Here is an 18,508-nt window from a genome sequence, read left to right as displayed (position 1 = left end):
GGGTAGTCGAATTTCGAGTTTTTGGTGTTGGGTAACCGTATATACCGACCCTGAAAAGTCGGGTACCCGCAATTCATCGGGTAACGGCCAGGTGAGTTTCGGGTTTTTCATTTTTAAAAAATATATATACTTAATATATTAGAAATAGCGACATTTTGTAGATCGAATTCGGGCAACCCGAAAGTTCCATAAAATACTTGACTCGATCAGGTTCTATCTGAAGTCTGAACCCGTTTGCACACCCCTATGCGCAAGTCTCAATTTTTAGGTACTGCGATTCAGAAATACTTTTTACAGAGGGTGTTTTTTGGGTTTTCATGAAAAGAAATCGAGGTTTTTGACCAGTTGAACCGTAAAAATCGAGTTTTTGACCGGTGGACGAGCCTTTGGATAAGACTTCATTTAAATGACAAGGAGTTGTGAATATCTAATTTAAATACCTGTTTATTATTTTATGGGTTTTTTTCGTATTAGTAATTGTAGTTTTATGACTCAACTCATATGAAAGGTTGATATTAGAGACGAATAAGCTATTCTGCGTATAATGGTCCAAACACGATCCAGTTAGCTATGTCCAATCCGTTTTCAAAACATTGTAAAGAATTATTAGGTTCGCCACCAATCGTTCCTAGTTCGAGTAAGCATCTAATATCATCTTCAGAACATCAAAGCTATTTAAGATACGTATCTAACTGCGATAAAACAGCCAAATTTGGAGAAAAAAATTAAGCCGAAAAAGATACATCAGAAGATATTACGAATACCAATAAAATAACTTCAGCCTACACTCATTGTCGTAAAATGAAATTTCTGTGTCCAAGCAAATCGGAATTTCTTTAAAGAAAAAATTCAAAGTCGGGTACAAGAAAATACATGCACTTAAAGAGCAACACATGAGCAAATCAGTCCATAGCTTCTTTTAACGCCGTTCTCGTTTTTTAAGAACAAAATATCATTGACCTAATTCAAAGATCAATAACACGAGACAGCTTCTGAATGCGGTTCAACAAGAAATCACCTTGCTTGATGGTTGACTGGTAAAGGGCGTTCTTTGCATCAGGTCGGTTTGTTTCTAATACCCCTGCAACTTTGTCTATCTTGCAATGCAACTTCCCCGCTGCGATAAAACGAGAAAGCTCCCTACAAATAAAGTAAACACTTTCGAAATTGGGATTAACTGAAAAAAAAAAATGGATGGTTTCACCGAAAGTATCGAGTTTCACTACTTACAGATCAATGAAATCGACTGTCACGCCAAAAGCTTTAGCCATAGCTTCAATGGTAACGCTCTTGTAGGATTCCAAGAACTGGGCATAAACGACAGTTCTAATCTCCCTCATGTAGTAGCGGAAGTGTGGGTGCAAATAGCGGTCCAGCTTAATGTGCTCAGTCAAGCCAGCTGTAAATACCAAAATTAGGTAATGCAATATTTTTTAGAATAAAAAAAATATATATGCAATTGGCGGTTCGAGAGCTTTGATTATTACCAAAAGCGGTAAAAAACGACTTGTACTGGCAATCGTATAGGGAGTTCATGAAGTCTGATAAGTAGGGGATTTTGCCAATGACAGTCAATATCTCTGGGGCATCCACCACCTGTCACATATCAAAACAACCGAAATATTGCATAATTCGCTTTGGAAGAGTAAAAGAAATGATAGAATTAGCAATCTAGTTTTTTGGTTTTAGAAGATAATAGAAGTGCCAAGGTAGTCAAAATTGGGATTTTAAGTTGAACCAGAGACGGGTAGAAAAATTGGGAACGTAAAATCAGATTGTAAATTCATTCGATTTTACATAGATTGTAAAACTAAAAGCAAACCATTTACCATTATATATATTTTATAGTACTTAGAAAACATCTCCTAACACAAGTAAAACAAGTCATAACATGCATAATAATATGTCCTAACAAAAATAAATAACCCAACATTAACAAAACATGTTTTAGCAACTTTTGGGTAATGGCAATACTAAATTTTAGCTATAAAGTCAGAGATTCGGGTCGAAGTTTGAAATTTCAGACCAAATTTTGACTAAAATTGAAATCCTAAGAATCGCAAAAAATCGCGATTTTAAAGATTTTACTCCCAATTTCAACCGATTATAAGGGAATTGCGATTTCACTATGATTTTACTATTTGTAAGGGTGTAAAATCGTTTAAATCCAGATTATAACTACCTACAATACAACATACCTTTTGTTTGAGTGACACTCTATCCAAGGATATGATGCTCGTAACGACAGTGTAAAAGATAAAGGTGTCGTAGGGGAAGAGCTCGTATGTTGTGAAAGTGGAAATAGAATCAAGAAAGAGATCAGCTGCTTTCTTGAAGTTACGTGTAGACATGCAATATAAGCCCTCGTACACCTTCAGACGGTTCTTCCTCTCCCAGTCACCACCCTCTTCGAACAATCTGTAATGTTGGAAGTTAAAAATACAAAATAGAACAAGGGGCTAGGATTTTTTTATTTTTTTTATCTAATAGTGACAAATAAGTAGACCCTTACTTCTTTGCTTTGTCAATGCTTTTGTCGATAAGGTCAAAGTCCAAGTGGAAGAAACCTATCAAGAGAGTGTAGAACACCAAATCCATCTTTTGTCCGACTGCGACAGTTTTGCTCTCTGTTACCTTGAGCTGTTCCAGTGCCTTCTCCTGAAATTTAAACAATGTCAAAGGAAATTCAATAAAATAAATAAATGTAAGAAAAAAGAAATGGGACATTCAAAGTGGCACGTGTACCTTGTCACCAATTCGAACGTAAAATAAGGATTTAGCCAAGTGAGCTTCCCTAACTTCACTTTCACCCAAGTTTTCTTCGGCATCAGCAATCCTAGTCGAATACAGATACAGAGATGTAAGTATGAAAGCAATTGCTCACTCTGTGTGCTCTATATTACGAAGTGTTAACTTTATCTATTTCTCCACTCATCGATATATTTAAAAGATTAGTAGTATGAGGTAAGCAGAAGCCAAAAAAGGAATTAAGTTTTTCGACTGCAGATGCAAAATGTGAGTTCTATAACAAACTAAATTCCCCAGGAAAACTGAAAAACATAACTTGTTGGAAAATCAAATATGATTATCGTGGAATGTGAGTTGTATCACAAACTAGATTACGCATGTAAAAAGGATCTTGTTCTTGGAAAATATCTAATATGTTTAAATCGAGTGTAACAAATAAAGATCTACAGACTGTACATTTTCATTAGCATTTCTATTGTAGTAAAGAGAAAGATACATATAAATGCCGCAAATCAGTTCTTAACCAGTGAATTCCAACGATATGTAACAATTCATGTGACTTAGGTTAGTTATATCACAAATATAAAACTATAATCCCACGTAGTTTCACAGAATAGGACAAAACAAGATTCGCTACGGCGTAAAATTACGAGTACAAACTATATTTCTCTTCTCACTATTAAAAGACCACAAAGAATGATATAAATAATAACTCAGTGACTGGTAGAGGACTGCATAAAAAGGAAATAACTCGTCCAAATAATCCAAAGACCATATGTTGGAACGTAATCAGACACTTATTGGTTTATACACACACACACACACACACATCAATAAGCGTTAATAATCATGAAAAACGAATCATTCTACACAACCACATTAAAAAGAGAGAGTTCTTGAAATATAGAAATAGTAGTTCTATGGTCTTATTTATAAACCAGTGATCTCCACCTGCAAATATCTGCAGTTCTTAGGGGCTACCAAACAGTACCGTAGTATAGTGTAAAAATATTATGAAAACATCTCATGCATTTATATCACTGTATCTTGCATGTATAATGTAACGAAATAATGCGTGTAATGTAACAAAACAATCCCATTAACTCGAATTGATCTGAGTAAATCCTTATCAGCACCCACTTTAACAAGCACTCATATACTAAGTAGCCACAAGGGTAACTTTCAACCTACAAAATTGATTAAAGATTTGGCAACCATAATAAAAAAAACCTTCGATTTTGTAGTGTAAACTTAACCTTCAATATCCCTGCCATTGATTTTCTATCTAACTTTCACAAAGATGCCCAAACCCCAAGACAGTAATAGTACCAATTACCGTTTCCTCTCTCTCTCAGCCCTCTTTAAGGTACTTAGCCCACTCCAACAAACTGCCAACCCTCGAACATCCGACCCTTTTGACGAACACTAAATTATATCGAACTTCACATTTCCTCAAATTCAACAACTAAACAGGTAAAACTTTGCTCTTCCTGAAAAAAACTTGCGTTTCACATGCTTACATTAGACTAATATTCCGGATGCTTTGTACCAAGACTTGTAACGATCTAAAGATTTATTCCATGTTCTTATTATAAAACAGTCAGCAATATCTATCAAGAAGTTCAAGAACTCCTACTCAACTAATCCCAATTACACGAGCTTAGTTCAAAACACTAATATATATAATGACTATACAAATCTATCGTAGTCAAGCCATATAAAAGAATCGGTGAATGAGCATTCTCGCTACTCTTTCAGAAGGAATCAAACCTCCGTGTATCAGCCGTTTCACATCAAGATTTATATCTGCTATCGTACAAAGCAAAAATCAACACGGCCACACAACTCTATGTAATTATTAGGTTACACACAGAAGAGCACTCACTCTCGGGCAACAAATAAATAAATAAAAGCCCATTCTCGATTACTAGCAAAAGAAGCTTAGCTAATAATCGAGAAGCTAATAATTTCCTCAGTTAAAAAAACAAAAAAATCACATTAAATCTCAAAATGCAATTCACAGTAAATACTAAATCGACAATTCGAGTGTGGTGGGAAAACTCACTTCTCTTCGAGCTTCTTCAACTCGTCGTCATTCTTCGCACGCATCGCGTCGAGCGCCGTCTGATCCAAATTCAAAACTTTACTCGCAACTAAGGTTTCGTACAACGGAGCCATATCTACCAAACAAAAATTAAACCACAAATTAACACTAACAAACGAAGATTCGAACCATAAGAGTGAAATTGGAGAGAGATTGAGTACCGTTAGTGATGATGAAGTTGAAAACCTCGTCGCGGAGGCGGACCTTTTCGATGTCATCGACGTCGTTTTGAGTGAGGAGGAATAGCTTGTTGGCTAACACGAGCTGCGGTTGCTGCACTCCTTCTTCACCTTCCATTGATGAATCTTTTGCTTCCTTCTTTCCTTCTCTTTTTATCTTTCTACTACTGTGGAGAATTTTTTCAGATCAAAAGAGGGGTTTTCTTGAGGAGGGAGAAACCGAGATGAAAAAGGTATTTCAGCAGTCGAAAATGGTGATTGGGCCGAATGTTGTTATGATGGGCTTTTTTTAATATTAACATTTTTGTTTTTAAAGCCCATTTTTATATGGATTATAAATTTATGAATTATCTTTTTATGTTATTTATTAATATTTATTTGATTTTTAAAATCGATTTGGGAGTAATTATGGGACCTACATATGAAGTAGAGTTATCATAATCTTAGGGTTGGTTTAATCCCACTTTGCACCCTTGAAATATACCATTTTGGCATTTTGCACCCTCGAAATAAATTAATAGCACTTTGCATCCTCAAAACAAATTAATAGCACTTTGCACCCTTGAAACAAATTAAATCATGCATAATCCATCCCAAATAAATTTTTAAAGCTAAAAAAATTAATTGAATATTTTTAGTGATATTCTTTTAGAATGTCAAATGTCAATTTTTTTTTTATTCATCAATCATTTTGAAACCATAAAGTGCAAAAATAAAAATACATTTCATCAACATATTTAAAAATAATTATATTTTTTATCAAAATAAAATATGTTACGAAAAAAAAAATCATTCAGCTGTTTCGTTATCAAGTTATCTAAAAATCATATTTTCTTCCAAATATTTTTACCTAATAATTTTAACCAGTTACAATAAAAGATCCATCAATCGAATAATTTAGTGATAAAAGCTTATTTTATTTTATTTTGTAAGAAAATATAGTTTTTATTTAAATAATCCGGTGTAATTTTTTATTTTTTCGTAAGTTGTCCGCTAAAAATTAGGTTGGAGGTTCAAGAAAATTAGGGTACTTACGTGCAAATGTTGGATTACCACATGCCTAATTTTGTTAATCGAACCATTCATGTACCCCAGTTAACTACGAGATAACAATTGGAAGGCATAGGCATATTAGTTTAAAAAATAATGTATTTATAAAGTCATTGAAAATAAGATTTTGAGTGATGACTCTAAAAAATGAAAGAAATAATTAAGGTATGATACAAAATAACATGTAAAAAAGAGAATAAAATCAGTAGGTGTAGGAGAAAATCAAGACATGTTTGATGTTAATTAAATCTCATTTAATTCTTTAAATAAATAAATAATTACCACCAAAAAAGAGTTTCAATGAAACAGTTCATATTGCCCTGTTTTCTACTTCCAAAAGTTTTTGAATTTTCCATTATAAAAAGATATTAATTTTATGGGATTATAAAAAGATATTAATTTCACATACTAGCAAGTGAAGGGACGAATTTACCCCTAAAAATCTCACGTGCAAATCACATGTTTTCACATTCCGGTTAAAATTGCCGAAAAAATGAGTTTAGGGGGCACCGTGCAACTAATTAACGAGTTCAGGTAAAAACGTGCAATTTTTTTTTTGTTTGAGGGGTAAAGTACAAATCGACCCTTAGTTTAGGGGGCAAACTGCTTTTTACTCTATATTTTATTTGATAACATGAACTAGGTTACCGGCACTTACATGTTGCATTCCTGTCGAGAATCCATCACATAAATTTGGTTCCCTTGATTAGATATTGCGATGACGAACATCAATATATTGTCTACGAGTAGATGTAAAATGGGCGTTACGAGATCATATAAATGGTTTGGAAGACTTTTATTTAATTTTATGCGGAAAACCTTAATCACATAATCTTGAAATCAAATTCATCTTAAGAATATAATCACGTAATAGAGATTATCGACATACCGTTCGCCATGGATTCCGATAGAGACGATGAACAAGGATGATAGCAATCTACAAGCCGAGCCTAGCCAGGCCTCCTTCGAATCTCCTTGAGAACTTTATTCGTAGCACACCTTCTTCTCTCTATCTCTCTAATATCACAACTCACTAAATATTTCTGTAATTGATGGAATTCTCAAATTGCGTCTGATGGTTGAGGAGAAGAGTTGTGGATGCTTTTATAGACAAGAGAAGAGGGCCACGATTCTTTGTAACAGCAGAAGACAAATCCCACCCATCATGGTCTTTTATTGTCTTATTACGTTACAAAGTAAATACCATAAATCACCTTAATACCATAATTTGAATTACCCACAATTTAATTAATTACATTAAAGATTAGTGGACCAAAATAAAACGACGTTAAAAAAATAAAACGTAAAACTAACATTCTCCCACTTGGTCCACTGAATCGATTAAGTAAAAATAAGTTTAAAAAATATTTGACTCGGTGGGTTCTTCATACAAAACATTTGACACGTGATCACGATTTTAAAAGAAAATTAAGGTGATTACCATAATAGGTAAATAGAGTACTTTAATACTAGAACTAGTTTGAGTTATTAATGTGAATCATAGCGGTTATATGATTCATTTATCATACTCCCTTCTATGTATCACGCCATTAATAACCCTTACTATTCTAATCCATAATAGCCCCTTTAATTTTGTCTTGTTAGGACAAATCATGTTAAATTAATTCCAAATATAATATGTGCACACATAATTGGAAACAGGAAAACAGAAACATTTCATTAAATAAATTAAGTGTCAATTACATAATCCTAACTCATCAAATCATGGATTGCTCAAAAGACCCATTCTAATAACATGTTCCTCATATGTCTTTATAGGCAATCCCTTGGTTAATGGATCAGCAACCATAAGAGTTGTACTTAATTTTTCTATTGACACTTGTTGTTTCTGGACTCTTTCTTTAACAACCAAGTACTTAAGATCCATGTGCTTGGATCCACTTGAATACTTTCCATTCTTAGAGAAGAAAACGGCTGCGGTGTTATCACAATATATCTTCAAAGGCTTGCAATTGAGTCAACAGCCTTAAGCCCTAAGATAAAATTTCGCAACCATAGTGCATGACTCGAGGCCTCAAAACATGCTACAAACTCAGCCTCCACTGTGGAAGAAGCAATAATACTTTGCTTTATGCTCTTCCAAGAGATTGCTCCACCAGCTAGTAGAAATACAAAGCCCGATGTGGACTTTCTACTATCTACACAACCAGCAAAATCGGAGTCTGAATAACCAATAACCTCTAATTGGTCCGATCTCCTATAAGTAAGCATGTAATCCTTTGTTCCTTGAAGATACCTCATAACCTTCTTTGGTGTTTTCCAATGATCTATTCCCGAATTACTTTGATATCTACCAAGTACTCCCACTGCATAACTAATATCTGGTCTAGTACAAGTCTGTGCATACATCAGACTTCCAACTGCTGATGCATATGGAATCAATTTCATTTTCTCATTTTCCAAATCATTCTTTGGACATTGCTTTTCATTTAATTTATCACCTTTCGTGATAGGAGCATTAATGGCTGAACAAAACTGCATATTAAATCTTTCAAGAACTTGATTGATATATCCTTTCTGAGACAAGCCTAACAATCCTCGAGATCGATCTCTAAAGATCTCTATCCCAATGACATAATTTGCCTCACCCATATCAACCATCTTAAAATTCTTGGAAAGATAATTCTTGGTTTCATGAAGTAAACCAAGATCACTACTTGCTAGTAAAATATCATCCACATACAAGACTAAAAAGATAAACTTGCTCCCACTGACCTTTAGATATATACACTGGCCAACAGTGTTTTCCTTAAATCCAAATGAAGCAATGGTATCATTGAATTTTATATACCATTGTCTAGAAGCTTGTTTAAGTCCATATATGGATTTCTTTAATTTACAAGCCAATTGTTCCTTTCCTTGTTTTGCAAATCCTTCAGGCTGGTCCATATAGATATCTTCATCTAAATCCCCATTCAGAAAAGCGGTTTTCACGTCCATTTGGTGCAACTCCAAATAATAATGAGCTACAAGAGCCATAACGATTTTAAGAGAGTCTTTCTTAGATACTGGAGAGAAAGTTTCTCTATAATCAATGCCTTCCTTTTTAGTGAAACCTTTGGCCACTAGTCTAGCTTTAAATCTTTCGATATTGCTTTTAGAGTCACGTTTGGTCTTGAAGACCCATCTACAACCGACTTTCTTACTGTTATTAGGCAATTCGACAAGATCCCAGACACCATTATAGTCCATTGATTTCAACTCTTCATTCATAGCATCAATCCATTTACTAGAATCTTTACTTTTCATGGCTTGTGAATATGAAACTGGATCATTTTGAATACCAATATCAAAATCAGATTCTTGTAGATACACCACATAATCATCGGATATGGCAGATTTTCTTTCCCTTTGAGATTTCCTCAAAACTACCGGTTGTTGTGGTTCTACAGTATTGCCAATGATAACATCTTCATGAAGTGGTGAATGGAGTGGCGAATCATTTGTTTCAACCTGCTGTATAGGTTGAAGATTAACTTTATCTTGAGGGAAATAAGATGGTAAAATATCCACCCTAATTTCCTCAAGTTCTACCTTTCTTGATTCAACACTCCCACTAACTTCACCATTCTCTAAGAATTTGGCGTTTCCAGTTTCAATTATCCTCGTAGTATGGTTAGGACAATAAAATCTGTACCCTTTTGACTTTAGTGGATAACCAATAAAATATCCAGAAATTGTTCTAGGATCCAATTTCTTTTCATTTGGATTGTATATTCTAGCCTCTGCAGGACAACCCCAAACATGTAAATGTCTTAAACTAGGTTTTCTACTAGTCCACAACTCGTAGGGAGTTGTTGGGACTGCCTTTCTGGGAACCCGGTTTAAGATATACATAGCGGTTTTCAAGGCTTCATTCCAAAGTGAAATGGGTACAGTTGAATTACTTAACATACTCCTAACCATATCCATGAGAGTACGATTACGACGTTCAGCAACTCCATTCTGCTGTGGTGTTCCAGGCATTGTGTATTGAGCACAAATACCACGCTTTTCTAAGAATTTAGCAAATGGGCCAGGATTTTGTCCCGACTCATCATATCTACCATAGTATTCCCCACCCCGATCTGATTGTATAACTTTAATTTTTCTATCTAATTGTCTTTCGACTTCCGTAACAAACACCTCAAGCATGTCAACGGCTTGAGATTTTTCATGAATTAGATAGAGATAACCATAACGAGATAGATCATCAATAAAGGTGATAAAATACTTTTCTCCACTAAAACATGGAATAGGTAGTGAGCAGATATCTGTATGGATTAACCCAAGAAGCTCTTTACTTCTTCAGGCACCTCTTTTATTGTGTTTGGTTTGCTTACCCTTAGTGCAATCCACACACACTTGAAAATCAGTAAAATCTAGATTTTCCAAAATTCCAGTTTTTACCAATCTTTCGATTCTTTCCTTGGAGATATGCCCCAATCGTTTATGCCACAAGATAGAAGAATTTTCGTTATTTAGGCTTCGCTTTACGCCAACTTCCGAATGAGTGGTTAATAATGATTGTTCAAACTCATGATTCAAAGATATTTTATATAAACTATCACATAAAATACCGGAACCAATTATTATTGAATTAAACATAAAACTGAGTTTTCCACAACCAATTAAAGCTGAATAACCACAAACATCCAGTTTTGACAAAGAAACCAAATTCCTAGAAAACGAAGGTACATAAAAAGTGTTTTCAAGATCCATCTTGTGACCCGTCTCTAATATGAGGCGATAAGTGCCAACAAACGCCACTTTAGATTTGAGACGGTTCCCCATATAGATGTACTTTTCACTTTCCTCCGGTTTCCGAGTTGTAAGGAATCCCTCTAATGAATTTGTGATATGAGTTGTAGCACCAGAATCAAGCCACCAAGTGTAAGAAGGAACTTCAATAAGATTTGATTCATAACATACAAAAGAAAGATGAATATCTTTTTTTCGAACCAAGCCTTTCGTTTCTCACAATCCTTCTTTACGTGTCCCTTCTTGTTACAAAAGTAACAGAACAAAAGCCTTTCCATGACCCTGACTACTTTCATCAGGTTCATATCTTTTGTTTGGTGCAAATTTCTTTCCACTCTTCACAAATTTCCCTTTCTTCTTCATACTTCCATGAGTTACAGCCAATGCAAAGTGATTTCCTTCTTGCTTTAATCTCACTTCCTCTTGAATACACATACTAGTCAGCTCATTCAAATTCCACTTATCTTTTTGAGTATTATAGTGGATTTTGAATGGGCCGAACTTTGATGGAAGTGAGTTAAGGATAAATTGCACAAGGAAGGACTCTTCCACTTTCATGCCAAGAGCTCCAAGTTTGGCAGCCTTATCAGTCATATTCAGGATGTGTTCCTGAATTCCCTTATCACCACCATATTTCATGGTAGTCAATTCAGCCATGAGTGTCCCTGCTAACGACTTGTCCGCTGATTTAAAGCGTTCTTTAATAGCCGTTAACAGTTCCATAGCATTGTCAACCTCGGGAAGGGAAGTCTTAATGTTATTAGCAACAGTCATTCTAATAAGCATAAGACTAAGCCTATTGGACTTGGTTCAGGCTTCAATTAGGCTAACTTCTTCCTCACTGTTAGCATCCGTTATTTCCCCAGGTTTTTCAGTAAGCAATGCTAGGTCCAAATCCATAACACCCAAGGTGAATTGAATTTGTGCATACCATTCGGAGAAATTTGACCCATTGAGTGTCTTAATACCAGAAGCATGCGAGTACAACGAAGTAGGAATAGCAACTGAAATAAATATAGCAAATATAATAAGGTAGAGATAAAAAAGATGCTAACATAAGACCTTGAGTCAAATAAGATGAACTATCGATATCACTACAAGTTCTCCTTTGGGTGAAATATAGTATACCTATTGTTCACTCTATGTTGGTGTAAATGATCTTTTATAACACCTAAGTAGGGTCTAACATAATTTATCTCACTCGTCAATTAGTCATGTTACCTTTAGGTAAACAATTCTGATTGCTAAGTAATATAAATTATGACACCCTACCCAGTTCATAATTAATTAAAATCGACTATCCTTTGAGCTAGTCTCAATTTCTTAATTATGACTGCAATTTGAGAATATTATAATCTTTAATATCATGTAAATGATTAAACTTTCATATAGTTCTTATATTTATTAGATTTTACTAATCTAGATCACTTTAGCAACTATAAGATTAGTAAATTTCATAAATATAAAACTAATAATATCCTCGTCATTTTAATTTAAGTGATAAAAGACACACAGACATATAATTACCACACACACTTATCACGTGTCAATTATACAACAGCATATACAATTTATAAAATAATGACAGAGACACAATTTTGCAATATATATTCATGTACTTCAAAAATGTATCCATGTACGTATAATTGCACACAATACATGCATGATGCCGTAACATATAAAACCCACTCAGGGTAAATTTTTTTTTTTTTTTTTAAATATACTTTTCATGTGTGCGTGCAAAATCACGTGTGTGTGTGTGCAGTATTACATCCACAGTACAAACCATTGATTTTGCCATAGACAAACTTTGAAACACACAAATTGATATTATTATAAAATTAAATAGACATATAATAATTAATTTAATCAAGACTCACATATACTAACAGGCCCATGCTATATTCGTTACCACAGTGGAGCACAACTAATCAGTCGAATACAGATAAGTACACAAAATTTAGCGGTATTATCAAAACACGTATATAAATCAAGATTGTGTTTTGCAGAAGACTACCCACAAATAATAATATCCAATTCGTCAAAAAGATTATGAATATCAAAACACAAATACCAATCATAATCGCAATTCGATTTCATAAAACCGTATAATTAACATATAACATATTTGAGTTCTAAGATGAATCGATTTCAAAATTCTGCTCTGATACCAATTGAAAGACTTTTATTTAATTTTATGCGGAAAACCTTAATCACATAATCTTGAAATCAAATTCATCTTAAGAATATAATCACGTAATAGAGATTATCGACATACCGCCATGGATTCCGATAGAGACGATGAACAAGGATGATAGCAATCTACAAGCCGAGCCTAGCCAGGCCTCCTTCGAATCTCCTTGAGAACTTTATTCGTAGCACACCTTCTTCTCTCTATCTCTCTAATATCACAACTCACTAAATATTTCTGTAATTGATGGAATTCTCAAATTGCGTCTGGTGGTTGAGGAGAAGAGTTGTGGATGCTTTTATAGACAAGAGAAGAGGGCCACGATTCTTTGTAACAGCAGAAGACAAATCCCACCCATCATGGTCTTTTATTGTCTTATTACGTTACAAAGTAAATACTATAAATCACCTTAATACCATAATTTGAATTACCCACAATTTAATTAATTACATTAAAGATTAGTGGACCAAAATAAAACGTTAAAAAAATAAAACGTAAAACTAACATGGTTTGCACGCCTTTATTTTTCAAAACAATAGGTATACATATTTGAGAAGTGATAACAAACTAACTCAATTTAAACATGAAGGCAAAGGTGAAGAAGACCCAAGAGTACACATATCAAGTGTGGCACGAGGAACAATGGGATATCTTAAATCTAGACTAGTTTATTGTCTCATTTGTCAGCCAATCTGATACGAACCAACCGAGTATGAGAGGTAGTGCTGAGATGGACAATTTTTTTACCATTCGAATGAGCTACATGTGTTAAGAGGATCGATTACGCGAGCTTAAGCCAAGCAGATTGAAGCAGTCGGGGTAAAATTCATTTTCGTCCCTGACGTTTAGAGTCAAAATCAAAATAGTCTCTATGCTCCTAATTTTGTTCAATATCATCCCTTGGACACAATTTTACCGCTAAAAAAGGGGAAATTCTATATAACCAGGCACCCAAATTAATAAGATTCCCACTACGGGTTCAGTTATGACCCAATGGGTTTTAGAAATATAATTATAAAAGAAATAAAAAAAGACACATGTCAAGAAAAGAGCCACCCGGTGAAAATCACCGGGTGTAGCATCGTATTCCCCCTAAAAAAGAGCATACTTTACATAATGCCCACACTACCCTTCAAAACCTTGGGGATGAAAATGAAATGTACCTAATTTTGGGCTTCACACAATTTTTTTTTATTTTTTCTTTTTTGCATTTTTTTAACATCAATTGTTTTGACCAATTTTAAATTTTCGTTTAATTACTTTATGCAAAGTTTTTAATAATCGTTAATATTTATCTACTAAAACATACACATGATCAAAACTTTATTTAATATATGTGTGAAGCCCACCTATTTTTCTCAAAATTTTGGAAATACTTAGTATTTAATTACCTTAGTATATATATATATATATATATATATATATATATATATATATATATATATATATATATATATATATATATATATATATATATATATATATATATATATATATATATATATATATAAGGGGCTTTAAGATATGCATCCCTAGTGGGAAAACTTATTAGATGATACACCCAAGCCTATAAAAACATTAGCCAGACATCCTTTTGGAAAATAGTGCCTATAATACCCTTACGGTGACATTAACGCCGTTTATTTTTTATTTTGGAAAAAAAAATTAAATCCCACCAATCTCGCCATTAGTAATCTGTGAGATTATATTTTCCCAAATCCCACATTAACCGTATCAAAACCAACCCACTATCCTCCCACTTCACCCCATCTTCGCCAGATTAGGGTTTTTTTCCCTTTCGTTCTCGCCTGCAAATCGACGCCGAGCAACATCATAGATTCCCAAATTGTCGGCGCAGTTAAGGTCTACGGATGTCTACGTCAAGAAATAGATCAAGTAAGTTTTGAATGAACAGGGGTGATGCGTATGAAGCGACAGCAGGACATAACTGCACTAGACCCTGGTACGATTCAAAGCATGTATATTTTTTTGTTTGATGCTTAATAATTTTGTGGGTATCTATGGATTCCACCAAAAAAATCTATGGATTCGACTGATTCAAAATACGCGCGTAAATATTTTTGTGACAAAAGGTTGCAATCAATTGTTGGTTAATCGCTATTTGTATGCTACTATGTTTCGTGACGTCTGAGTGTCATCATGTATTACGTTTAGGTTTAGATTTGTGTGATTGTAGATAGTTGGTGTGGAAAAGGCTGTATATCTCTATAATTATCTGTAAAAATATCGTTTCATTACTATGGTATTCTATGAAATGATATGTGCTTCTGCAGTGTTCTATAAAAATAACAGTTGAAGAAATGCCATTGAAGTTATGTGAAAGAGTGGTTCCCTTCCGTTGTACTTCATTTTCTGATGTTCTATTAACATTCGCTATTATATGATGTCTATATAATTGATAGGATAGCCTATCAATTACTTATTCGTAAGTTTGTTGCTAATAAATCGTGTATTTGACTTCTATATATATTTGTAACTATAAATTGATGATGTATTTCTATGTGTGTCTATGATTGGGTACTGTGTTGTGTCTCCTAGTTTCTATGGCAGTCTGTGAGTTGAATATGTTCTATAATAATCTATGGCATGATATCAGTATATATTTTGGTACAGTTATTCTGTTGTGATGTTTTTTTTGTTTTTTTTTTTTGGAGACCTGTGTTATAGACATATCAAACTGTTGCTATTATATGATATATAATTTATGTTTAATTGATAGCCTGTCCTATGTGGCATATTTAAGATTATTGCTAATGAATTTTGTATGTTTAACTCATTGCATAATATATGTAGTATTGTGGTATACTATGGGTACTATGATGTTCTATGGTTTTCTGTCAATTGCAATATTCCCAATTTCTTAATATAGAGATACTGACACTACAATACATGGCATAGGTACTTTTTAATCTTCAACCATTCATGTATCTTTGATCATAATTAAAAGTGTGGTTTGTTATATTCGCAGGAGAAGCCATGAATGTTGCGTGCAAAACGAGAAATAAAGGTGGTTACATATCGCAATTCAGGTCTAACTTGACGTCTACTGTGGCCTTCTTCAAAGTAGTGCACCTAAATAATGCCCACCTAGAATGTCTAAAGAGAACCCCATTTTTCAACCTCGTATTACCGTTCTAATTTTTCTACATAATTAGAGAATATTTTATTTATATGCCATTGGAAATCAAAGAAGCAGAGGACGGTGTTGCAGAAATGAGAAAGGACATTGTAGAACAAAAACTTATGTATAAGTTAGGTTTTTCCGCTCTCATTTTTTTTATCTATTGTACGCAAACAAAAACTTATGCAGAAGTTAGGTTTTTCCGCTCTAGTTTGTATCAGTGTTGAAATATTCGAAACAATCTGCTATTTATTGACACACTATCTTATCCATATATGCCTTTTGGAAATTAGCTTTGTTGATATTGTATACTTTTGTTTATTTGTGTATAGGAATACCATACAATACTATGTGCATGCAGGTATTGAAATTTAACAATGTCAAACACCGTAGTACCAACAATACTATAGTCTTCTATGGCAGACTATGAATTACTACAGAACATTGGATGAGCGAATTAAATGACAGTGCACCAAAACAAACTGTATTGTATTGTTCTAATGTGTAGTCATTGATGCAATGTTGTGATAATGATGATTTTAATAATAACTAAACAGTGCAATTACATTATCTGTAAAAACAATAAACATGCATCATATTTTTCACAAAAAATAAATCAATTTACAAACAGTGCAAATGAATCCCTGAAAAGTAAGAAAATAATGCAAACAAAAACATAAATCAATGAAAGAAAGAACAAACATTCGTCACGAAAAAAAAAAACCAATACTAAAACGACACAGTACTGCACAAAGCATAAATACATGAAAGAAACAAAAAAAAAAAAAAAAAACGAAGTCTTTAGGTCAATGCAAACTTGAAACATTTAAAACAAAACTCAAAATCAAAACTACTGAATAGCCCTTGTGCATGTCTTGCATCGGGACATTCTAAACTCCTTTGCACAACCTTGGAAGCATTGGCCACCATCCTTGATTAAGGTTGCCCATAAACAACTAAGTAATGGAGTAGGACCACCATTAGGAATCTGTGGATCAGCAATACTCACAATTGGCATACCATAATCAAGTGCCGGCAGATTTTCGTGAATAAACAAATTACCGCCCGAGTGCACAACAACCCCCTCTCGCTTCTTCACAACTATCTCAATCTGCTCAAGCTTAAGCTCGTCAATCAAAGAGAACATGTGTGCCACATCGTCATCATATATCGGTAAGCATGCCCTCGCCATCATCCAAAATCTTATACGACAAAACCATATTGTGTATGTACAACTCATTCCATTTAGCCCTCACATAACCAACAAGCATGTTGAAATTCATATCACCAGACACATTCTTGATGCCAAAACATTCACCAAACCTCATCACGATCTTAACAGTTGTCGACATTCTGAAATTACCGTGAAAATAAAAATCGAACATAAAATAAATCTGCAAATAAATATGTTAATACAATAATTTACGTGAATTCTTTTTTCCACTGCACAATTAAATTTTCAAATTTATAAGTAGATCTTGTGGAAAAAAAAAGGGTAAAAAAAAAAATTGAACAGACATCCAACCAACAACGCACGAAGAAACACTGATATGCGATGACGAAGAACAAAGAAAAGTCGAATGACTACGCTCAAAGTTTAGCCGATTACCACTGTGTATTGTTATGTATGGAATCTTCTTTACTTACGTGCAATATATATTAATGAGATTACATAAAGATACAATTACTATCACAATAGAACATGATTGATACGTGATCCCTATTATCAAGGGACGTGATTTATTAAAGAGACATAAAGCTTTATAACGCCACACAAACGTCCTGTTAAAACTAAGGGTATTATTGGGATATTTCAAAAAAAACCCCTTATATCTTATATTTTTTGAACTGACGGATTTAGTTACGATAAAAATATTGGGCTCGTATCCCACATCTAATAACGTTTCGTATGAGGGACCTCCAGCATATTAACCCTATATATAAAGCCCAACATAATAGTACTATACTTATATTTTTGTTAAAATATTAAACATAAATGCTATAATTGTTTGGTTCATATATTAGCATTTAATATTTATTTTTTTATTTGGTTGCAATATTTCTAAAACATAGTGTTTTGCTAAGTTCCTGGGGTATCTATTTTTCATGCATATGTATCAGATATATATGATTTATTATGGCTTAATCCCACTTTGCACTCTCGAAGTAGAGCTTTTTGGCACTTTGCACCCTTGAAAAATAATAATAGCACTTTGCACCTTCACATTAGAGCCTTTTGGCACTTTGCACCATTAAAAAATAATAATAACATTTTGCACCCCCAAAACACAATAAATCATTCACAATGAATCCTGAATTGAATAATAAAGAGA

General features: G+C 33.7%; 2 protein-coding genes across 2 annotated transcripts; both read right to left on the bottom strand.

The window, feature by feature from the left end:
* Positions 1-740: 740 nt before the first annotated feature.
* Positions 741-5,323, bottom strand: LOC105974057 (26S proteasome regulatory subunit Rpn7). The gene is made up of 8 exons (XM_012999100.2): positions 5,014-5,323; positions 4,814-4,928; positions 2,746-2,836; positions 2,513-2,658; positions 2,199-2,418; positions 1,488-1,596; positions 1,231-1,399; positions 741-1,140 (listed from the first exon to the last, which is right to left on the bottom strand). The coding sequence occupies exons 1-8, from the start codon at positions 5,147-5,149 to the stop codon at positions 966-968; spliced, it is 1,161 nt and encodes a 386-aa protein (XP_012854554.1). The 5' UTR covers positions 5,150-5,323; the 3' UTR covers positions 741-965.
* Positions 5,324-11,088: 5,765 nt separating this feature from the next.
* On the bottom strand, positions 11,089-11,616 carry LOC105974017 (uncharacterized). Its single transcript, XM_012999056.1, has one exon. It carries the CDS (start codon positions 11,614-11,616, stop codon positions 11,089-11,091), a length of 528 nt encoding a protein of 175 aa, XP_012854510.1.
* Between the last annotated feature and the right edge of the window lie 6,892 nt (positions 11,617-18,508).

The sequence above is a fragment of the Erythranthe guttata genome, chromosome 9 (genome assembly GCF_056151865.1).
Source record: "Erythranthe guttata isolate IM_541 chromosome 9, IM_541, whole genome shotgun sequence".
In the NCBI taxonomy this organism is placed as follows: domain Eukaryota; kingdom Viridiplantae; phylum Streptophyta; class Magnoliopsida; order Lamiales; family Phrymaceae; genus Erythranthe; species Erythranthe guttata.
This window is presented reverse-complemented; position numbering and strand designations above follow the sequence as displayed.

Excerpts from the sequence above, each read along its gene's own strand:
- LOC105974057 (XM_012999100.2), bottom strand. The coding sequence starts at position 5,149 with ATGGAAGGTGAAGAAGGAGTGCAGCAACCGCAGCTCGTGTTAGCCAAC. Across the intron at positions 1,400-1,487 it reads GTCGTTTTTTACCGCTTTTG|CTGGCTTGACTGAGCACATT; the intron begins GTAATAATCAAA and ends TGGTATTTACAG. Across the intron at positions 1,141-1,230 it reads ACAGTCGATTTCATTGATCT|GGAGCTTTCTCGTTTTATCG; the intron begins GTAAGTAGTGAA and ends CTTTATTTGTAG.
- LOC105974017 (XM_012999056.1), bottom strand. The coding sequence starts at position 11,616 with ATGACTGTTGCTAATAACATTAAGACTTCCCTTCCCGAGGTTGACAAT.